Genomic DNA, 24,178 nt, shown 5'->3' on the forward strand with positions numbered 1-24,178 from the left:
ATGCTCACGTGTGTCATGGGGCAAGAGGGATAGGAAGTGTCAAAATTATAGGAAGGGTGTGCTATTAATATATCAATGTTAAAATGATGGACAGCAATGTGACATTTGCTGATATATAAAAGGGAAACAAGATGCCAGCTCATGAAGATAGGTTCCAAAGGAGGAGGTGGTAACATAGTGATAATGTCACTGGACTAGTAATCCAGGTTAATGCTCTGGGAACACAGGTTCAAATCCCATAAAGCTGGTCCCGGTAATGGTGACCCATGAAATGATCATCGATTGTCATAAAAACCCATCTGGTTCATTAGGGAAGAAAATCTGCGATCCTTACCTGGTCTGGTCTACATGTGGCTCCAGATCCACAGCAATGTGATTGACTCTTACCTACCCTCTGAAATGACCTGACAAGCCACTCAATTAGGTGGCTCGATTTCATGAAAGAATAAATTTTTAAAAAGAAGCTTAATGCAGTAATGGCCACCCTGCAATAAAATAATTCTCAATTTTACCTGATACTTAAAATTTGAACCAGCAGCAATGACATTGTAATGTGGTGTCAAAGTCTGTAAAACATCTCTGCATTACCCTGCACACGCCTCCTCTCAGTAAAATGCAGTAAATGCAAATATCCACTTTGAAGTTTGTTTTTTTTAAAGATTAAAAGGAAATCAATTAGTACTAGGCTCTAGACAGGAGAGGAACTGGAATTGCCAATTAAGTGCATCGAAATATAATCCAACTACTGTCAGTACATATGAACAAGCACAATAATCGAGTTCAGAGGAACTGACAGGGGCATCTCTCAGTACTCTAGAGTTAAGTGGAAAAACACCTAGGATTTATGTTCATATTCTTTTTTTTTAAACTCAACCGTAGTATAGAATTAGCCAGTTTTTGCACAGACTCTTCAGACTCCAGAAACATTAAGCTTTTATGATGCTCAAAGTTCAGTTTCTCATTTTAACTTATGCTTTGTTGACAAAAACAAGCTTAAGCCTGTCAGACATCATTTCTAAAAGAAATCAAGGGGAAAAAAATCTTTCAATTCTTTTAAATCACTAAACCAAGCCTGATATTTTCAGCCATCAGTCAGATGGGTGTGACTAGTATTTTCCCTCATTACCTCTCCCACTGATGTTAAGTGATCTTAATTACAGTTCTAAATACATATGATCTTAAAAAGTAGGACTGGAGTCAGTTCATACCCCTCCCCCCATCACAATTACCAAAAACAATTAAAATGATTATTTTAACAAGTACAATAATGGTCCAGATTTTGCAGGAAAAAAAGGATGGTGAGGCTATTAGCATTTATTGCTAAGAGAGTGCGAATCAGAGAGCAACTTTCAGTGATCACACATGCTCGGTTCAATGAAGAAATCAGAAGTTGCTGTCCGAGTTCCCCAGCTCCTCAAGCATTGCTATAACAGCATCTCTCCGAAAAACTCGGCATTAGAAACTGTGAAAGGGTACGAAGAAGCGGTATTTGTGCGGTAGAAACTCACCAGAAAGAGTTGAGGCTCGTCCATTCTAGTACAAGTCATTTTTTTTAACCAAACAGTGTGATACCTCTCAATTACCACCACACAATCTTTTCAGCATTGAAACTTTTACAAACGTGGTGTCTTGTGTCTGTTAAGAATCCTGACTTACCAGATTCCTGAGCGGAGGCCATGAACTACAAGTCCCAGCATGCCCTGGGAGTTTCTTCACTGGCACTGATCAGGAGCAGGTAGCACATATGCAATCCAGTGTTTAGAGCTCTTTGGGCCAGGGACAAGTGCCCAATGCGCCTGCGTGGGAAGAAAGAGTGCGAAAACCCAATCACAGGGCACAGGACCGGGAGCCATAACAAAGGAGCCCCAGGGCAAGGGGCAAGGAGCGGTCCCAAAGGTGGAATCCAGGGTGAGAGGACCAGGAGAGCGAACATACACCAGGGAAACAGCAACCAGGAGGAGATAACTACCGGTAAGCAAAGAAAGAATTTCAAGCAGTGGAGCTAGTGAGTAACCAAGTACTGAGGGCTTGGTAGAAGCCCTGGAGAGCTGAAGAGGCAGCAAAAAGTTGGTGACTCTGTGTTACGTGCTGTTGGAGTAAAGGTAACTCTCTGGAGCAGTGGTGTTCTGATCGGCACGGCTGAAGAACTGAAGTTGCACCTGAGAGTTGGTGCTGGAATGCAGACTCGGGAATACAGGGGAACACATTCTTGAAAGACAAGATTAAAACCTTCAAAGATGGGCAGTCATTGAGGCATGCCAAGTCGGAACAACTTTGAGGGAATTCAGAGACCACATCTTCGAAAGGGAAACGTGAAGGCTTGCAATCTCTCATAAGGGAAGCAGAGTTTCAATGAGATTGGTTGACTCTCAGTGTCTACTGAGATCTAGGTAGGTTGTTGAGAAATCCGTGGGATCTCTCTTGGTCACATCTGCCATTTATCATATAGTGTTCAACCACAGTTTGCCTGTTACTTCATATTTACCTCATACTCTAACTTCCAAGATTAATATAAAATAGATATTGTAAATTGTTTTATCTTTCTGACCATGTATAATGAAGTTTATTTAAAAAACATGGAATCTTGTGGCTTTATTCTCTTAGCAAGGACCTTGGATCTCAAATGTCTAATTTAAACAAAAAGTTACTGATTCCTAACTGGATTGTACCAAATACTTGAGGGCTGGTACAGGATCATATCAAATCTCATTCCTTCAGATTTTAATATTGGAGATTTTAAAACATATTTTTTCACCTTTGCAACGTCTCATTACTCTTAATTCCATCTTTCTTTCACTCTACTATCTGCACATAATTTCCCATTAAATATTCTAATTTACCCTTCCTGCTTCAGACCCTGCACACCTCAAAGGATTCTTCAATCTGTTTGGTTCAGGAGATAAACAGTTAATTGCCCTGTTCACACTGGTCCCAGATCCCCCGTAGAGGATGCTTCACCAAATAGCTTCTAACCTCAGCAGGTTCCAATGCAGAAGTCCATAGAAGGTCTGAGCAAATATAAGCATGACGAACGGCTGGTGCTGTTCATTGTCACTGTCCGCAAAAACCTGGCTTTTGAAAAATAAGCTAGTGGGGTCAAGCTGTCGCAAGCTATTCTTATAAGGAAGTAAATCATTACCTGAAATTCGACAGAACAAACGTGCTGAAATCATAAGCAGGAACCAGCTCACTAGAAGGAAAAGAAAATGAAATTTAAAAACAGCATTACCGCTACCCAGTTTGCTGAGTTGAGAGTAAGCGTACCTGTACTTAGTTGTATAGCGGCAGAACCCAAAAATAGTGCTCCCACATTATTCCAACAGGGATTAATATATACTTCAATGATATAATCACTTTACTTGCCTCTCAGATATTCTGGATAAACAAACAAAACATTTGTGCCTCAGATTTTGATAAGACAAGAGTGAATAACATTGTTGGTATTGCATGCAGAGATAAATTCTCACAAGTCTTGTGGTAATCAAGTATGGCACAAGACTGTCAAGACAAAATGATAGAGCATATTTGACAATGTACATTTTGAATTAGACTTAATGTACCAGAGAACGATTTTAAAAAAAAAATCATTTACACAGCGGCATTGCATTTGCACTTATTTGAAGCATCAGCTGTCAAACAAGAAGCCAGGGAAACAATAGCCTACTTATCCAATATGAGCATTGTTTAGACCCAAATGGCTGTAAACTGATTTTATATAATCTTAAATTAAAAGGTGCTGTTTGCAAGCAGCATTGCCCCCTGTATCCCCCCCTCCACCCACTCTGATTAGCTTATGAGCATAGCTCCAAGTGCAGAATTAGATTTAGGCTAAGAGCACACCAGTGGTGGATGGAAGATATTGAGACAAAAACCTTTGGAAAGTCTCAAAAGACATCTGAACCATTAGCAGTCTTTTCCAAGGCTGAAAAAGGCATGCAGGGCACCACAGGCCTAAACTAACATTTAAATGCAGCTCCTATCTGTTTGTTCAAGTTAGATGTTTCATTCATTCATCACCTGCAGAAGTTGTAACATGATGTAAAGTGAATACAGATCGCATGTTACAGATCTCTGCTTGCTTTTTCCCCAAACATGATTATCTCATTTGCATTTGTAGCCGACTGTTCTTATGCTTCTATCACTTGAAGCAGCCACTAGATGGGGCATTAATCCATCCCAGTTTCCGACTGCCACTGAAGAATAGTAGCCATCCTCCACTTTGCATTTGACAGCAGAGATCACAAAGCTCAACCATAGTGCGTCACCCTGGTAAGCGGTGTATCGCATCTTCAACAAGCTATACCACTGTGCCATCCAACAGAATCCCACAATTAGTACAGCAGTTTGCAGCACACACATAATGGAGCAGACTGGAACAAATAGTAATTTCTCAAAGTTACAGAGCAACTTTATTAACAGCCCTAAAATAAAAACAAAAAAACTGCGGATGCTGGAAATCCAAAACAAAAACAGAATTACCTGGAAAAACTCAGCAGGTCTGGCAGCATCGGCGGAGAAGAAAAGAGTTGACGTTTCGAGTCCTCATGACCCTTCGACAGAACTTGAGTTCGAGTCCAGGAAAGAGCTGAAATATAAGCTGGTTTAAGGTGTGTGTGTGGGGGGCGGAGAGATAGAGAGACAGAGAGGTGGAGGGGGGTGGTGTGGTTGTAGGGACAAACAAGCAGTGATAGAAGCAGATCATCAAAAGATGTCAACGACAATAGTACAATAGAACACATAGGTGTTAAAGTTGGTGATATTATCTAAACGAATGTGCTAATTAAGAATGGATGGTAGGGCACTCAAGGTATAGCTCTAGTGGGTTTTTTTTTAATAATGGAAATAGGTGGGAAAAGGAAAATCTTTATAATTTATTGGAAAAAAAAAGGAAGGGGGAAACAGAAAGGGGGTGGGGATGGGGGAGGGAGCTCAAGACCTAAAGTTGTTGAATTCAATATTCAGTCCGGAAGGCTGTAAAGTCCCTAGTCGGAAGATGAGGTGTTGTTCCTCCAGTTTGCGTTGGGCTTCACTGGAACAATGCAGCAAGCCAAGGACAGACATGTGGGCAAGAGAGCAGGGTGGAGTGTTAAAATGGCAAGCGACAGGGAGGTTTGGGTCATTCTTGCGGACAGACCGCAGGTGTTCTGCAAAGCGGTCGCCCAGTTTACGTTTGGTCTCTCCAATGTAGAGGAGACCAATGTGGTCTGTTTGTCTGTGACATCTTTTGATGATCTGCTTCTATCACTGCTTGTTTGTCCCTACAACCACACCAAGCCCCTCCACTTCTCTCCCCCCACCCAAACCCCCCCCCACCCCCACACACCTTAAACCAGCTTATATTTCACCCCTTTCTTGGATTCACTCAAGTTCTGTCGAAGGGTCATGAGGACTCGAAACGTCAACTCTTTTCTTCTCCGCCGATGCTGCCAGACCTGCTGAGTTTTTCCAGGTAATTCTGTTTTTGTTTTTATTAACAGTCCCATGCTTCCAGCCATAAATGAGGAAGTCTGATGCAACATGTTAATAGTATTTCAACAATTGCTTCTTTTCAGAACTCCTCTATACCAGCCTCAAATACCAAACCTAACCGCACTGCAAACCAAGATTAAACACAAAACCTTGTGAAATAAAAACATAAACTGCTGAAAATACATGTTGGAATCCATGTACCCCATGCCAGAACTGAAGATGGACAGGAATTTTAGTCAGGTTGGGAGTTAAAAAAAAGAGATGGGGGAGGGTGGGAATTAAATTATACACAAATCACATTGAGGGAGCAGATTAAATGGTCTGCAAACTACATAATAGAAAAAAATACAGCTGCTGTGTATTGTCAGCATTTCTGTTCACCCCCAAAATGTCATCCCATCTTTTCTTGCTTTAGATGCCTATTGACCGGTTATGTATTGTCAGCATTTTCTGTTTGTGTCAGATTGCCAGCTTTCCTCTTTTTGTTTTATAATACCTGGTGAAGTCTGGTGGGACAGGTGTTGTGACAAATGAAGCCATGGGTTTACGATGCACTTGTTGGAACATTAGCAGGATTTCTTGACTTTTCAGAATTAACTCACTTTTACTGCAAGATCGCAGCTGCAGGGAAACAAAAACATCTACCAGCCTTCATTTCAAAAATAGTTTAATTTGCTATTTGTAAATCTAAGAAAAGCAAAATGAATGTACAAGTTTTGAGTCTGTATTGCTCTGAGACTACTCTTGAAGATGAGGGAATGCATGCCCACTTGGCACTAACTGTCCCTTTAGTACCTCATCCAGGTGCCCATTCCTCAGGTGAGAATCAACAAGTACCTGAAGCCTAAACTGTCACAGTGGCAACTGCAGCTGAACATAATCCCACCTTCATAAAAGGCATTTGCCATTAAACTTGCGAGCAACTGAAGGAACGGGAAACTCTGGCTGATTTTTCATCGCCATTGCCAAAGCTAGCTGTGGCACCACCAATACTACCTCAGGTAACTCGAGGCAGACCAAGATCAGGATTTCAAACATTTATAATCTGCGTGGTTCAGTACCATGCTTTTCAGTGCAATTACCAGCCTAGCTATTGCAATAAAGAGTTTCGATTTCATTATATCTTACTGAGTGGCTCAATTGAGCACATTATTGAAAAAAAAACTGTCGACTCCAGTAATTGTGAATCCAAGCAGCTCTCCTAATTTTCCTCCTTCCACTTTGGTTACCTGATGTTCTACTTCCTGTAACAATGACTCGAGCAGTTCTGTTTCCTGAGTCAGTGATGTCTTCTGACCTACAGAGACAATATTTTAAAGCATGTTTATGACAAATCATTAAGAACTTTACAGGTTTTCTCAGGGTATAGTTTGATAGAGTTCATGCTGCAATTCATATGCTTTTTTGTTCTTTCACGTGACGTGGGTACCACTGGCTGGGCCAGCATTTTTATTGCCCATCCCTATTTGCCCTTGAGAAGGTGGTAGTGAGCTGTCTTTTTGAACCACAGCAGTGTAGGTATACCCACAGTGCTGTTAGGGAGGGAGTTCCAGGATTTTAATCCAGTGGCAGTGAAGGAACAGCAATACAGTTCCAAGTCAGGATGGCGTGTGGCTTGGAGGGGAACTTGCGGGTGGTGGTGTTCCCATGCATCTACTGCCCTTGCCCTTCTAGGTAGGAGAGGTCATGGGTTTGGAAGGTGTTGTCGAAGAAGCCTTCGTGAATCGCTGCAGTGCAGCTTGTAGATGGTACACACTGCTACCACTGTGCGTCAGTGGAGGAAGTGGATGTTAAAGGTGGTGAATGGAGTATCAATCAAAGGGGCGGCTTTGTCCTGGATGATGTCAAGCTTCTTGAGTGTTGTGGAAACTGCACTCACCCAGGCAAGTGGAGAGTATGCCATCACACTCCTGACTTATGCCTTGTAAATGGTGGGCAAGCTTTGGGGAGTCAAGAGTTGAGTTATTCTCCACAGAATTCGCAGCCTCTGACCTACTCTTGTAGCTACAGTATTTACACGGCTGGTCCAGTTCAGTGTCTGGTCAATGGTTAACACCCCCCCCCCCCAGGATAATGAGGGTGATACCACTGCTAGGTTGAGGAGAGTTCAGTGACAGGACATAGATCATCTCTATCCAATGAGGAGATAATATCAAGGTATCTCAATTATCCAAGGCAACAGCAGGCCCCTGTAGGTAACGTGCAGCTTGCCAGGGTCTGCCTCTTGTTGTGGGGCAATAAGTGGGTCCAAAGCTGACTCATTGGAAGTTGTCACATACCTTCTGGTTTTCTGTCTGCTTCGTGTGCATACCTCATATTTGTTGCTGTAACTGGTACATCACCCACCTCTGGACTACATGCCGTTAAGCCAAAATAGGTTGCACCACGCCAAAGGAATGTATTTTAAAAACATTAATTTCTGATATATTGCAAAGATGTATACTGTACCCATTAATGTTATAAGTTTGTTTTTCAGATGTGTGTCTAGTCTCGCAATCATCATTTCCACAGCATTCCTAATCTCTCTGACCCGCTCATCCTTTGCACTCCGTACTGCTTCCACATTTCTCTCCTGGACACAAAAAAAAATATTTCTGTACTGTCATAAGCCAAACTAAAAAAAAGCTTAGAAAAAGTAAACTGTGATAATTATCACTTACGATGTAGAATGTATCTGTAAAACTCCTGACCTCACATTTATGAGCATTTTAAAAAAGAGAGCTTGAATTATTATGTCCTTCTCAATAATTTTTTAAAAATCAAACTAGGAAAGCTAGCGATTAATTACGTGCTCAGCTTCAAATCAAATTTTAAATGACAGCTAAATTTTGCAAACAACTTATGATGCTAGTTCCTGTATCAAATGTGCTTCTAACTGGCACAGTAGTTTTAACAGTTGACTAAATTAATTGGTAGCTTGATGCTTTGTTTTGGTTCTACAAGCTGTAGCTTATACAGAATCCTTAAAGAAAAGTGCCAGAATAAAAATCAATACTATCATTGGCTTATCATTACATAGCCTTACAGATCAAATTTTTTTTTAAAAAAGAGGGGACCTCCACTTGAAGCTTAAGCACAAAATTTAACAAGCCCAGGATCTGACATTAAACTAGGGCCCCTTTTACAAGATTCCATTGCTCTATTCAAAAGATGAGTTGCAGAGGTCTTCTGGTGTTATAGCCAACGACCAGCACAACCAAATACAGCTTAACTGGTCATTTATCCGATTGTGGTTTGTGGGACCTTGTACACAAATTGGCTACTGCATTTGTCTACAATAAAAAACACTGACTACACATCAAAAGACTACACTTGGTCACGAAGTTCTTTGGGACATTTCAAGGATATAAAAGGCACAAAACAAAAACAGAATCACCTGGAAAAACTCAGCAGGTCTGGCAGCATCGGCGGAGAAGAAAAGAGTTGACGTTTCCACAGGGTCATGAGGACTCGAAACGTCAACTCTTTTCTTCTCCGCCGATGCTGCCAGACCTGCTGAGTTTTTTCAGGTGATTCTGTTTTTGTTTTGGATTTCCAGCATCCGTAGATTTTTTATTTTTATATAAAAGGCACAGTTGTTTCTGCTTTCTTTCTAGTCTTTTGGAGCTGAGGATCACATACAAGTGTCTGAGTCAGTGTGCTGCATGATTATATAGAAATATTCAAACTATATCATAGCATCACTGAAAAAAAAACATGTTGAACTTTCTGTCTTGCACTATTCAGGACATTCACAAGAATACCAAGTGTAAAGAGGACAACAACTTATACATCATGAGAACAGATTGCTGATTGGTTGGTAAGTAGACTGATTGGTAGAGGCATTACTATGGAGAATACACCAGTTAACTGCTAAGCAAAGTCCTGTACTACCAAATGACTATTTGTATGTCCTAGCATGCTGTATACAAAAGGTCAGAGGTCTCCAAATACAAAAAGAACACCCCTCTGCCCACTAATACACAAAGCAAGAAACGGCACTGCATACAAGTACTCATGCAATGCTTCCCTCTGTAGTTTGAAAGCTTTGCCCTCGGCTTTTGAAACATCACCAGCCCAGAGAGCTTTTGAATGCTGATTTTAGATTTGTTCAATAAAGTGGCTCACTGCTAAATGAATCAATAGCAACAAGTTGCAGACTTCTTTATAGCCTATAACAAGCTGATTTCATAGAAATCCAAAAGAGTATAATCATAATTATCTTGCATTTATATAGCTCCTTTAAAATCCCAAGGTACTGCAGATGAACAAGGAAAACATGCACCAAGCCAAAAAACAAAAAAAAAGTGATTAGAAGATACAACTGAAAGCTTAGTCAAAGAGAGTCATACATGGAAAAGTCAAAAGACACAAGGGGCTTAAGAAAGGGAATCTTAGACAGTGGAACTTTGCCAAGTGTAAGACAAAAGGATTGGTAAGAGGCTGGGGAGGGGTGATCTGGAGAGGAAATATAGAGCTACATAGGTCACAGATAGGGAGGGGTTGAAGAGAAGGATCATAAGTTGTTTGCATCACATTAGAAAGAAAGGAGAAATAAAACATACGTTTATTTTATGATCACAGGTGATTTTTATTGGCTCAATATAGCTTAAAACACACACACAAACGAACAAGAGCACATACGCGCACATGCGCACCTGGGTTATGACTGTAGATTGTACCTTGCAAGTTAAAAAAGGATGAATCTAAAATGTCTCATCTAAGAATAGCCAGATCAATTGGATAGAAATATAGAAAGAAAGGGACCAGGAATAACCATTGTAGGTCAATCCCACTTGGTCCTAATGTTTACACCACTATCATCTTACCACTTCTTGCACCAAACTGATCAGTTCCATTAGTCGACGACGCAACTTTGCCACCTCATCATTCACTTTGGTAACATGCTGCTCATAAATCTCAGCTAACGGTTTGAATGTGTGGCCCCCATGCTGCAATGAAAACAAAATATCTTAAATGTAAAATCCTCAAATCCTACACACTGGTGAATTTATGATCTCAGTTGCACACCAGCTGAAGCCACAGTAAACAGAAAGGTGGAAGGCAAAATAGAGAATCTCAATGGTGCCAGTCTTGCTGAACAAAAATAAACAAATAGATCAATAAATTGATAATCACTGCCTACTTGCCATTGGAGTACAAAAACAAAAATTGGGGTATCTGCCCTCAAAGTAGTATTTAAAAGTGTACCAATATGCTTGAAAACGTATAGCATCCATGGTGTTTTACAATACAACCAAGTGCAGAATCATGTTACAAAATCAGCATCCTGCCATTCAAGGTTAACGGTCCAATAGACATGCCATTGTGCCTTGCCTCACCAAAAACTTCTACTGGAAGACATTGCTATGTATAATGTATAATTCACTGCAGGCTTTTGGGCCATCAGATTTCCATAATTAGCAATTTATTTTCAACACACACACTAATAAAAAAAACAATTCTGCTTTCCTATGGTAGTCAACATGATCTGCTGGAAGTTAGGGGGAGGATTCTAAGGAGTTTAACAATATTTGCGGCAGGCTCCCCCATTGAAAAAAAAAAATGTGATTTGGACAGCTCATAGCTCTTTATAATTTCACACCAAATTACAGGTACATTGCCAGATCTTTAAAGATCTTCAAATCCAACAAATTTTTCAATGTCCTCACCATTCCCCCCCAAAGTGCACATTGGTGGCAGATGCATTTCTTGCACGTCCAACAGAATACACTCAGCTTCTCATGGTGACTGTCACATCTGAAATAAATGTCAAATAATTGAAAACATTTAAAAATATTTAATAGAATTAAGTTTTAAAATAACCTTCTTGCTGTACCACCACAACTTGTAAGTTGAATACCATTTTTTTTTAAATTTGCTTTTACATTGACAAAAGAGAGACTAATCCCAATCTGTTCTTTTCTAAAGTTCTCACTCCCTGGCTACAGAGCTTCTACAAAGGAGCACTAGATCACCAATACAATTCTTCAATAGCACAAATGGGCAACTTCAAACTTCCCACAATTCGGCATAGTTGCTAGTCTCTTTTGGAGATGCTACAAGAATGACTGTTGTGGGAAATTTAGAAAATAATCACAATGGTGTAGAATTCACACTGTGCGTAAAGGGGTTAGAGTACATTCACAGCCTAATTATAGCTCTGCACAGACGTTACATTTATAATAATGTAGATCTGGTGTCAGGACCTGGTTGGGACTTCACATTTACACAAACAGGTTTAGCATTCTAGTTAGTCTCAGTTTGTTGCTCATCTGGGGGTGAAGTCTCTCCATGTAGTCTTCAGCAGCATCAATAGGTCTTACTTTAGAGGCCATTCAGCCATCAGAAGCAGAGTACGAGAACCTTTAAGTTAGGTCCCCTGTTCATAAAAATAGCAAACTAATATGTTTGATATCAATGGGTTTTCTGCCCAAGTCACCTTCTAATCGATCAGTCACAAGAATTAATTTAAAAAGTTGGTGGAAATAATGTAACTTGTTTCCCAGTCACCATTATTGGCTGCATGGGCACTGAATCATGAGCTAGAATGAAACTGCAGTGAATGCATTTCTGCTTATTTCAAGAGCACAAACAAGTTTCAGAAAAATTTTGAAAAAAAATGAAAACCCAATAGATTAAGTACTTTCAATAAGATCACAGACCATAATACAGTAGTGACACACTTACTTGTCTTTGTCATTCTCCTCATGCTTACTGAGATTACACAGCTGAAGTGTATCCAGTTGTTGTGTGACTTCCTCTGCCCAGCGACAGTTCACAAGCTCTCGCAGCTGAAGGGGTGCCCTACAACAAGTCAGATGGTGAAAACTTCGGCACCATTGTACATATCTATCAAATAGTTTTATAGTCATCCAGGTAATACAGAACCATTGTAATATATTTTTCCTTCGAACAATGTTTGTAACAGGTGACAGACTGTTTCCATTCATTTCAGCACTAAGTATACCCAGGGCAGGTACCAAATGGCCAGGCAGAACCCTCAACACAGGAAATTCAAAAGATCCAGAATCATTTAATGTATTACCTCAATAGGTATGGAGCTTATTCTATTTGCCTAAGCTATATTCAAATTCAGAGGTCACCAGTCGAAGAAGATAAGCCATTTATTTTCATCTACAAAACATTCCACACCAGAGATGCTGGTGTGCCAATTGCTAGGTCTCTGCAAATAATGGAGAAGCAGCCTGCTGATTATCTTTCCTCCCAATGGAGAAGTCCCTGTGTTGCATATTCACCCTGAAAACCAAATTTATGAATTCAAGAGTAGAAATTCACAGCACAAATCACCTTGTGCCCTTGCAGCACAGAGCATCAATGCCTCACATGCTGCATTGGTGCACTAATAAACACACTTACGTGCACTGAATAACAAAGAACAGGATGAAAGAGAACTAGACAACAGGATAAAATTTCAGGATTTTTGCTTCACCTCCGGCTCTTTCTCTTCCCTATTATGTATCTGAATTCCTATTACATCAGATGTTTTTAGCTCCCATACTTAGCTATCTTATAGGTAAGCCTACATTTCCTTTGAGAATGTTTTCATATGCCCATACAAACCTAGGTAAAATCTGTAGCATGTCTGGGGTAATGAACAATGAAGACTTTTTTTCAAAAAAGATTCCTACAGCTGCTATTAATATCCCGTACCCACACAGGATCCTCTGTCTTTGAAGGCTAGATCTTGTTACAGGCTTTAATTGCCGACAGTTTCAAACATTGATAGAACAAGGTGAATAATAGCAAATAGAATGTCTCCAGTGGTTGTCACACCACATCAAACTGTAGAAAATAAAAAAGGCTCAGAACTCTAGTTCTATAATTATGACCTTTTTTTTTAAAGAAGTAGCTTTTTTAATCCCTTTCCTCGTTAAATTAAGCCGTTATCTGGTTTATCTTGCTCTCTCCCGAGGTTTCTGTCAAACAATGGCTCTTTGAAGGTTCCAGATCAAATTCATTCATTTGAAAAATGCAACCCAATAAAATCTCCCTGAGAACAATAATGGAGCCTTGAAGTTACTTAAATAGTTGTTAAATTTAAAAATGTCTAAGACACTTAGCTGACCAAATCAGACAGCACATTGGCATATGCATTCAGTGACTTGATTCTTCTCTTGAGCAAACTGCCTGGCGACCAAACAATAAATCTAATATTGTGTTAAATTATTTTGGGACATGACAGGCAAGTGAAGCTAATTTTTAAGTGCCATGACAGAAAAAAAAAGTTAAAAATTGTGAATACAAGAATGCACAGTTTTTGTTGTACATCCATTAAAACTTCCACATCTTAATACCATTCGAAGCAAGTAATTTTAGCTCTAGATACACAGCATAATATTAATAGGTACCATTTTGCATTTTTACACCCCATCAAATAATAAAGTAGAATGTTGAAGCTAGGAATATTATAATGTGTTGTGGTGAAAGTAAAAGCATTTATAATTCCAAGTTACATAGATAACTCTTAACATGTTAAAATTGAGATTACTCAGCTATTGCTACTTATGCCCACAATTTTCCTTTCCACCTTAGTCAAACTCTATTGATTCTGGATTGGAGCCAGACAGGTTCACATAATGAGGCAGCTATTTTAAAAAATTGCAAGTTAGGCGAAAAGTCCAAATAATTTCCAGTTTGGCATAAACTCTGATTAAGACTAGCTGTAGGTGTGCCCTTACCTGCAATGTGGGCATTGGGCTCTCTGCTCTGTTAACCAGCGCTGTGGAGACAAGAAGCATTTTTCTTTTTAAAAAAAAAGGCTACTCCAATTGTGCTTGGGTTTTGATCCTTCCTTTGCTAATGAAAACTCAACAAAATCTTGACTATTTCCAGGTCTCCACTTAACATTTTAAGAAATTTCCAGATATTGTGAAACCAGACAAATGGCAATCCAATGACGCAGGAACTCAATTTACTGACAGGTGAAGCTCCAAATATTAGGTAGGGCGAGTTAAAAAAGGGAGGAGATGGGGAAAAGATCACAACTAAATGAACCTCCTAGTAGCTGGTTAACCCTGGGAAGACATTACCCATCCTCAGAGCTGTTGAATGTTTAACTGCTGTTAAAAAAATTAGGCCTATGCTTGCAAAATCAAACAGGCTGAAGAATTATTAAAACAATGAAGTTAAAAAAAATGCACATTTACATATGCAATGTCCAAAATGCTCACGTGAAGAGCAAACAAATACATTTTAATAACAAGGCAGCGTAAGTACTACTGTACAGCTATATAGCAGCAAAATGTAGCTACTTAGCTGATCACAGATGGGTTTGCTGACCCTGGGTTACAGCACCACAGTTCAGCACAAACAGGATATCATTTTAAAAAACAAAATCAGCTAAAGCATTCATATCAACTAGTCCTCTTAAAAAAAAATTTAATCATGTCAGAGACAGATTAGATCATTCCAGCACATTCCCATACTCTTGGAATTAGAACAATTGTTCCAAAAACAGCACTGCTTTCATGGTATTGTAACACTGAGCCATAAAAAATGCATGTAGAATATCAACAACCTAGTGACATTGGAAGATTTCCAGCACCATTCGGGAAGCAACTGCCTTTCACTCAATAACTTTTATTCTAATCCTTCTCTTCGCAATAACAGCTCTCTAATCTTTCACTGCATAGGTCAAGACTCGAGAACTCCAATGCATGATAAAACAGGTTACATATCTGGCCGCACATAGCATAGAAATGAAACTGACTATTTGGATTAAAAGCTGCGATGTAGCAAGCTACAATTTGCACAGAGCCAACAGGGCAAGGTGAAGTCTCTTCAACTTATCTTCCTCTTTCACAATTCATGTTTTTTTTTTCCCTGACTACTAGGGCTCCTGCATCATTTGCAACTGGAAGGTACAGCCGGTAGAAGGCTTTCCGTAGTCTTTGCCAAAAGCATTCAAGCTGGCCACTCTGAATTGTCAAACCATTTCATAGTAGCTTGCTCAAACTTGAATTTCTGGAATAGATTTTCCTTAGGAAATTGTATAACCCGAGGCTGGCTTGGGGGGAGTGGGTGGACAGTGAATGGTAGTAATTAGATTGAGGTAGTGTGTGTCTGGATAGGCCAGATTTAAATGGATCAGATAGTCATTCCCATCCTTTTTTGGACGTATGTACATAAAGCAGATAGCAAAACCTAACTCAGAATACAACAGGTACTTACCCTTATGCAACTGAAGCAACAAAGCTTTGAGCAGTGTGGACAGAGCCGGGCATCACGTAACTTCTCCATACAAATAAAACATCTGAACACCTCTGCAATGCTCTGGTAAAAAAAGAAAGGGATTATTTAACTGGATATTTTGTGGCTTGCAAAACACGCATCAGATACTACACAAATAAAAACCCTTTGCCTGCAGTAATCTTTTCTAAACTTCCTTGTCACGTGCATCAAAGCAGCAAAGGAAGGAAGTTCACAGCAAAAGTGCAATGTGCTTTCAGCAATAAAAGGAGCTGGGCAGGAGAAAATAATGATTGTTAGCGTAGAATTATACAGGTTTTCAAGCTGAAAGTTTCCACTGGCAAACTAAACCTCAAACCTTGACTTATTACAATGGTGCATTGATGCTTTAATCTCCAAGGTGATCATAAAATCAGATTTTTTTTTTTTAAATGTGCCCCATTACTGAAATACTTATTAGTCTGGAGAGGGGCTAACATTAGGTCAGTCCTTCAAATAATCAACAATGAATTTCTGCGGACACAGCAGAACTGTTCAAATGCCTGAATGACAAGTAACTGCTGCTTACCATTTCTAAACTGCTAGACTCAGCAGCATCGCCTACATTACACTATACTCTAAACTGCATGTCTAATTCAGGCCTTTTAATGTCACTACTCTTTCCGGCACAGGACATTTCTCACATATTATCTTCACTACTTATTGACAGTATGAAGGTGTATGAAAAACTTGAAGGTTAAAAAAAACCATACACATGATGTGTATGGTTTCTTCAAACCACTTGAAATATCTCTGATCAGTAGATAGGTGATACATGGTACAAGAAAATCGTGTTAATGTTGGTTGTTTCCTAGTATAGTTTGTTAACAACCACTTAGTTCAGATGCAGCAGAAATTGGGTATTGTTTCAGTGCCACTTTTCATTTCCCACACCAACCATCTTTATGGTTTTCAGTAAGCTTCAACGGACACTTGACAATCCAATTTTCTCTTCAGCAGAATCCAGATCTGCAAGGAAAAACATTGTAATACATTGCAATAGGACATGGCAATTCTACCAGGATTTGTCAGTCTGAGATCAGAGTTCAGCATAGGTAGGTTTATAAAACAAAAAGACTCGTGTACCTGACAAGACTTCAATCAAATTATGTGCAACTTTATTCATTTGTTTAGTAGTCTTTCAGAACTTACAGAAGTATATTACTGTTCACGGACATACAGGCTCATTTTTCACATAGAGAGCACCGCAGCCAAGCTTAAGCCTGTCCATACTTCATCTGGAAGTGTGCGATTTCCAGCAAGCATAAGGGATATTGATCAAAACCAGGAATCACAGCAAATTGTTCCCTTTTTTTAATTACAACACACTATGACCAATACAGCATCTCAACCTCTGCCCCTGCTAAGCCAAGCTAACTCAGCACTGACCAGGATTTGAATCTGTAATATTCTGACCTTTATGCCTTATAACACATAAGATATGGGAAATGCTTTTATCAATGAATTTCCATCAATTAACACAGCATTGTGAGGTACCACAGCATGCACAGAATAGATGTCCTTTACTTTTAATAACTTGCAGTCAAAGAACTGAAATTAGAAAGTTGCTAGGTCAGCTTTCCTCAAAACAAGCGCATTACTGAATGGCAATGGAACTGTTCCACAATGCAAACCCGTACATTCCATTCTCCTGGTTGAAGAAATGAGCAGTAATAGTAAGAAACATGGAACACTAAAGAAATAGGATATTTACCATAACAAGTATATAAACATATAAATACTACCTTTAAATATAATAAAATGTCCCAGGTTTAGGACCTTTACAACGAAAATTAGGCATCAAATTCCCTGAGGTGATTTGGGCAGATGGCTAAAAAAGATAGGTTTTAAGGAGCATCCTGAAGGAGGGAAAGAGTGGCAGACTCACAGAGAAGTTTAAGGATGGTATGGAGAGCTTAGGGCCTTGACAGTTAAAAGCGCGGCCATCAGTGGTGGAGCGATTAAAACACGGGAAACTCAAGAGGCCAAAATTAGAGGAGTGTAATTATCTGGGAGGGTTGTGGGGCTGGAGGAGATCAACGAGACAAGAGGCGAGGCCATGGAGGAATTTGAAAACGAGAATGAGAATTTTAAAATCAAGGTTGTTGCTTAATCAGGAGCAAGTGTAGCTCAGTGAGCACAAGGTTGATAGGTGAACAGAACTTGGTGCGAGTAAGGACACAGGCAGCTGAGTTTTGGGTGTCTTCCAGTTTACGCAAGGTTGATTGGGAGATGCCGTTCAGGAGGTCATCATTATAGTAATGTCTAGAAGTAACTAAAGCATGGATGAGGGTCTCTACAGCAGATAAACTGAGGCAGGGGTAGAGTTGAGCGGTGTCACAGAGGCAGAGAAAGGCCAAGTGCTTTTAGGAAAAGGCAGCAGCTTTAATGACATTACCCAGTGACTTCAATCACCAAAAAGAATTACAAAATATTTTCCTTACTTCAACACTTTGCTCATCCATCTTTGCTCTGTGCTGTGTACTGCAGATCTTACAAGAATATCCTGGGATCGCCGAAGGAGGAATCGGTTACCACTGCACAACTGAAAAAGGACAACGTCAGTTCTCCAGAGGTTTTACAGGACAAACATAATTTCAAGACAATAACAATGTGACTCCACTGCCCATTTGTAAAATATTTCAGTTTTAATGCTATATACTTTTTGAAATCAGAATTAGAACTACACACTTGCTATGTGGTTAGAAAGGCTGTTTTACATACTGGAGGGTCAAGCAACGTTCTTCCCCACTTGTAAGCTGAACCCATTTCTAGACAGCATGGAAACTGGCTAGGTCAAATGATTGACAAAACAGATCATCTAGTACTCAAAATTGAGAATTTATTTTTTTTTAGTTTTTAGTTATGCAGTAACCCTTCTGAACTTTTAAAATTTGCATTTTAGAAGATCTCCAACATTCAGAAGTCAAAATAGCCACAATTCTCTTTAAAGTTTCTTGCCACGGATAGCCTGAGAAATGCATTCCCTTGCAATTTTATAACAAACCCCCACACAGCCATTGCAAATGTCCATCACTGTAAAGTCCTGCATTTTAAGTAACTACACACAATACTCTCTTTGATTACATTGCAGCTACCATTAGTCATTTATTAAACGCTGTACTGTGTGAACTTATAACCTTCAGTTATGGTAATATACTGCACCGTCAACGACAGAAAATAGTTGTTTTAGATAACAGTCCAAAATATTAAAGATTTTAGAAAGGAACAGCAATTGGCACTGGGAGAATAAAAAGACGCATCATGAATTTCAATGAAGGCTGCTTCAATAGTCAATGTAAATGCTTACAATGGGATTATCCGTGATCTTTTGCAAAGTGGAAGGGGGTTGGTTGAGGGGGGAAAGAATTTCTCTCAGTGAGTCAGAGTTAGTGAAATGTAAGCTAAGAGAAACACCATTTTTTAAAATGACTTTTTCCAAAGAAATTATGGATGGGTTCACCATTTTATCAGAGATGCCATCACTGCAGTACTTCAAAGGTTAGGATGCAACAGTGACAAAAGCAGAATTTCATCTTGTGAGATGTGCATTACCTTGCATATGTCACTTTAAAACTTTTGAGATTGACTCCATTGCCAGGCTGTAAAAAAAAAACGACTGATGGCAGCTCAGAGGCGCTTTGAGCTCCGAGAGCTTTATTTGAGCAAATAAATTGTAAGTTAACTCTGAACAGTCTGATTCTGTTGTCACTCTCAGCAAGAACGCTTCACAAATCTGTCAAATCTGTCAAATCAGGCCAATGGGGTGGACAGGGTTGGGTACAGTCGAGTCCGAATTAACTGTTGGATGAAGGCAATCCTTTCTTCAATTGCTAAGCAAATATAGATCCAGTTTAATTGCTGTCATCACTGTAGAGTAGGGCAACATTGTTACCTTGACGCCTATGAAACCAACTTTGAGAATCAAGAACTTCAAAGAAAGGTAAAAAAACAGTGTTAGCCAGGGAATTTCTCCAATTAATATTGGCACTAAATGGGAAAAACATGGATACAACTTCATTAGAAGAATGTTGACAGTATATTTTGCCAGTGACCCTAGAAGAACGTCAGACTTTAAAAAAAAACAACCTAGTCTGTTTGTGGTGCAAGTTTGACTACTGCAAAGTATGGTGGCTGACCAGAATTTCTACTTCAATACATTATTTTCTCAACAAACCCACATGAACAGTAGCTTAGACTAAACCTCAGTTTTGTACTGAACTGCACAAAGATGGCAAAAATGACAGCTCTGAGGTCAACCAGCAAGTCTTAAAAATGATGCAATTAACCAGGTATGACTATGGCATGGAAACAATGAACTTCAGGACTTGGAAAGAAGCTGCAAAGTTTAAACACTAACTGCAGAGTGAGTCTTGATAGGAGTACTAACATTGGTGGTCATGCGTACCACTATAATTAGTGGTACATTACCGGTCAAATCTCTCAACGACCAATCAGATGGCTAGGAACAAATTTACTCAACAGTTATTGATTGGTTGTGACGGGCAGTGACCTGATCCATACTCCTTGCACAGAAGAGTAGGATATAGGCTCAGAATCCCCTACACCATGAGTTACTGACCTTGTCAAGTATATACACCAAGTGGAATGCAGGCACTACCCCATAGGGAACAGGGAATGCTAGAAGTCCAAGCACCCAGGCCACTTTTGGTCACTTCTTAGCTGCACTACGAGAAACATTCATGCCTTCAATTCAGCCTTGGTTCAAGAAAGAGGGCAACTATTACAGGGAAATGTAGAACAAAGAAGTTACATAAAAAATAAACTTTGTGCAGGGCGAGGTATTGAAGTGTAAATTACGATATTAGATTCTGGGTGCTAGGAATACGTATAAAAAATATCCAATAGTGCTGTAAGTGATTGGAAAGCAGAGATTGTAAAAGTTATCACATTCACCACCTTCAGATGAAACCAGGGATGAGGCTGCATTCCCATGATTATTTCTGGCTTTGTACGTGACTTTTTAAAAAAAGCTATAGTATGCTGCAAAGCTCACAATTTTAATTGAGTTTTGGCCAATGGCTGTTCATGACAGATGGACATCATACTTTAGAAAAGGCCTTGGAAAGAGATATAATAGAGTGGTGCGAGGAAAGTGGAATCTTCTGCTGTGCAGAGAGACTGAAGAGGCTGGGTAAAGGGAAGTTTTAATAGTGCTCAATTATAGATAAAAATCAGAGGACACAGATTTAAGATAATTGGCAAAAAAGAGTCAGGAGAGACTTTTAAAAAAAAATCAGCAAGTTTAATTTCATTCATTCATTCAATCTGGATGTTGCTCATTCCTAACTGCCCAAGAGAAGGTGGTGAGACATCTTCTTGAACCACTGCAGTCACTGCGGTGTAGGTACACCACAGTAATTAGACTTTTTTTTTGTAGTGGTTAGATACACCCGAGTTTGTTAGGCCATCAAGTCAACTAAATTGCTGTGGGTCTGTTGTCACACACAGAAGCATGAAAAGATGTACAGCACAGGAGGCTACTATTCAGCCCATCGTGTCTGTACCATGCCAAACCAGGTGTACCAGATGAGTTTTTAGGATTATCCGGTCACCATTACTGATACTAGCTTTTTATTCTAGATTTATTTAATTAACTGAATTTAAATTCCCTAGCTGCCATGGTGGAATTTGAATCTTTGGTTATTAGTCCAGGCCTCTGCATTACTAATCCCGTAACGTAGCTACTATAATGGTCTGAATGCACTGTCTAGAAGAGTGGTGGAAGCAGATTCAGTCGCAATTTTCAAAATGCAATTGGATATATACTTGAAAAGGTTATTGAGGTATGGAGAAGCAGCAGGGGGTGCAACTACAGGTCAAGTACCCTTTATCCGAAACCCTTGGAGCCGACTGAGTTTTGGATTTCAGATAATTTCGGTTTTTGGATACCACATATAGGCCTAGGCCTACTTAAATTACAGTGGCTGAAGTCTAGGCCAGCTATGGTCTAAAGTAAATAAAATGGCTACAAAAGAAAGATGTACCATTGAATAATAAATACAAGGTGCGGTCAGCGAGGTTCGTGTTGGCTTGGGTCACATTCAACCTTGAACGCAGGAAGTTGGTTTTTGGATGTGTTCGGTTCTCTGATTTATGATAAAGGATACTTGGCCTATAATAGGAAATCTCTGATAAAACTGGCACAGGCATGATGGGCTGAATGGCCTCTTATGTTGGATGATTCTATGGTCACAATTTGTAATTTCTATGTTGATGTATAATGACACCCACATTGAAAGTTTGGTTTGCAGTTGATTACAAGTGAGACCCGAGTAATTATCAATAAATAATATGTTCATTACAAATTATATTTGGATTCTACAATGAACTACACAGAGGATAGTGGATTCTCTGAAGTGTTGACAAAGTAGCTATCTCAGGAAGCGTTTAAGTAGCTGCAAATCCATAACAACAAAGTCCAATAAATCAATTGCATCTGCAATATGAACAGAAAATGCTGGAAATACTCAGTAAATCAGACAGCATAAATGAAGAGTGAAGCAGAGTGAGTGTTTCAGGTCGATGACCTTTCCAGTCACCATCTGAACCCTGCAACTGGATTATGATCTTGTTCGATCCACCAACAGTTCAAGAAAGCAATGAATTTCCTGCCGGAGTAGCAGATAGTCTTTTGATTCAGGAACCATATCATCTTTTCAAATCTTAGCTGACATGGCAGAGGTGACACAGTTGACTTCAGCATCTCTTGGCTAAGGAGCAAACGGAAGTTCCTGCTCACTATCTGGTAACTGCTGCACGAGTGTGCCATTGAACAAGGATAAGATCAGGTTCAGCTCTGAAGCCCCAAGCCCTTCCCCATGGGCTGGCTGTCACACAAGAGTCAAATGGTTTGTCAACAATCATCTGAATTCACAATGAGAATGACCACTTGGGCAAAATATCAGACCACTGCCAGCACCCATAAAATTGTCCATCAGGGTTTGCTGTCTTCAGAAAGGGGAAAAATTTAGGGAAAAAAAACTTGAGTGCCTCAGAGTCTCTCAAAAGGTGTTGTTGATTTTTAGAACGTACACAGCATAACTTAACTGATGTACAATGCTAAAGGTTGGAATCGACAGATTTTCGGTATCTCAGGGAATTATGGGATTTGGGGAGCAAGTGAGAAAATGGAGTTGAGTGCAATGATCGTATTGAATGGCGGAGAGGCTCGATGGTCCACTCCTGCTCCTATTTCTTGGGTTCTTGTGATCTACAGAACGGTGGAATATTACTCTGCTTCCACCCTCTGCTGAGTTCCGAACTCAGCTGCATCTTTTGATAGGTGAAATCCTAACAGCAGAGGCAGAACATTGAAGAGAAAAGCTCAGAAATAAATAAAAATGACAGGGATAGGAAGCCAGACTGTTTATAGGGTGCAGCAATGTGACAACTTAGGTACAGTACCTAGTTAAAGGATAAATATTATACTACTGTAGCTGTAGTTGAGATTGCTTGCACATAGATTTCACTACTGCCAACCTGAAACAAAGTTGTTGATATGCAGGAACATTCATACTGATGGACTAAAGACAATGTAGAGAAATAAGTTTCCTGTTTATTTGTTAATCTTCTCTCTCTCTTGACAGCTTATTCTGGATTACAGCTCAATAGGTAGTTTCTCCCAAATACTTCACATTTGAGAATGAAGTTTCAGTGAGTGCCCACATGTTATTCAATTTCAAGTGCCATTTCAGTCAAATCAGATATTGATCACTTCTCCCAAGAGTCACTGGATATGAGCAACACTGGACTTTTTTCTCCCCCCCTCCCCTCCCCTCCTCTCCTCCCTCTCCCTCATTAATCCAAAACCAGCAAGACCAATATCAAAGAGTCGACGTTGAGTCCTCATGACCCTTTCACAGAACTGAGTTGTGGAAGGGTCATGAGGACTCGAAACGTCAACTCTTTTCTTCTCCGCCGATGCTGCCAGACCTGCTGAGTTTTTCCAGGTAATTCTGTTTTTGTTTTGGATTTCCAGCATCCGCAGTTTTTTGTTTTTAAGACCAATATCAATGTCCAGCTGAGCTAAACTAACTCAACATAGACTGAGGATCAAACATGACACATTCCTAGTCTGTTTGGCTCAATGCCTTTACTAACTAAGCTATCTGGTACCATTTTGAAATACTTAAGGTCACTCTCAAACCCTGGTAATGTCTGCAATATTGCAAAACTGTAGGCAGGGGACTAATGCCACATTATGGACTGGTTAGCAAAATAGAAGCCAATGGAATTAAAGGGGCAGTAGGAGCAATAATACAAAGTTGATTAAAAGACAGAGTACTGGTAAACAGTTGTTTTTCAGATTGAAGGGAAGTATACAGTGATATCCCTCAGGGGTTAACATTAACTTCACAGTTCTTTTTGATAAATATAAATGGCATGGACTTGGGTTTTGGGGGCAAAATTTTAAAGTTGTGCAGATGAAAAAAAACTTGGAAATGTAGTAGATAAT

The 24,178-nt window shown here is 39.7% G+C and overlaps 1 protein-coding gene and 1 long non-coding RNA gene across 8 annotated transcripts in view; one reads left to right on the forward strand and one right to left on the reverse strand.

The window, feature by feature from the left end:
- Positions 1 to 24,178, reverse strand: part of trim37 (tripartite motif containing 37) — an 82,260-nt gene that overhangs the window by 56,619 nt on the left and 1,463 nt on the right. For 4 of the 7 annotated variants that reach the window (XR_005944244.1, XR_005944243.1, XM_041197902.1 and 1 more), the window contains exons 2-12: positions 18,144 to 18,244; positions 15,643 to 15,744; positions 14,151 to 14,191; positions 12,139 to 12,255; positions 11,121 to 11,208; positions 10,278 to 10,400; positions 7,918 to 8,041; positions 6,699 to 6,766; positions 5,966 to 6,090; positions 3,364 to 3,375; positions 3,140 to 3,190 (exon numbers count right to left, since the gene is read on the reverse strand). Coding sequence is in view for 5 of the 7 variants with exons in the window: in XM_041197902.1 (XP_041053836.1) it covers positions 3,140 to 3,190; positions 3,364 to 3,375; positions 5,966 to 6,090; positions 6,699 to 6,766; positions 7,918 to 8,041; positions 10,278 to 10,400; positions 11,121 to 11,208; positions 12,139 to 12,255; positions 14,151 to 14,191; positions 15,643 to 15,744; positions 18,144 to 18,164 (872 nt within the window). In the remaining 2 variants the exon portion in view is untranslated. Of the gene's footprint in view, positions 1 to 3,139; positions 3,191 to 3,363; positions 3,376 to 5,965; positions 6,091 to 6,698; positions 6,767 to 7,917; positions 8,042 to 10,277; positions 10,401 to 11,120; positions 11,209 to 12,138; positions 12,256 to 14,150; positions 14,192 to 15,642; positions 15,745 to 16,597; positions 16,669 to 18,143; positions 18,245 to 24,178 lie in introns of all 7 variants that reach the window. The other 3 variants (XM_041197905.1, XM_041197901.1, XM_041197904.1) reach the window with 3 other exon arrangements.
- LOC121283385 lies at positions 1,849 to 18,519 on the forward strand. The gene is made up of 3 exons (XR_005944245.1): positions 1,849 to 1,971; positions 9,196 to 9,268; positions 18,190 to 18,519. It is a non-coding gene; the product is annotated as an uncharacterized LOC121283385 (long non-coding RNA).

This window comes from Carcharodon carcharias, chromosome 10 (assembly GCF_017639515.1).
Source record: "Carcharodon carcharias isolate sCarCar2 chromosome 10, sCarCar2.pri, whole genome shotgun sequence".
In the NCBI taxonomy this organism is placed as follows: domain Eukaryota; kingdom Metazoa; phylum Chordata; class Chondrichthyes; order Lamniformes; family Lamnidae; genus Carcharodon; species Carcharodon carcharias.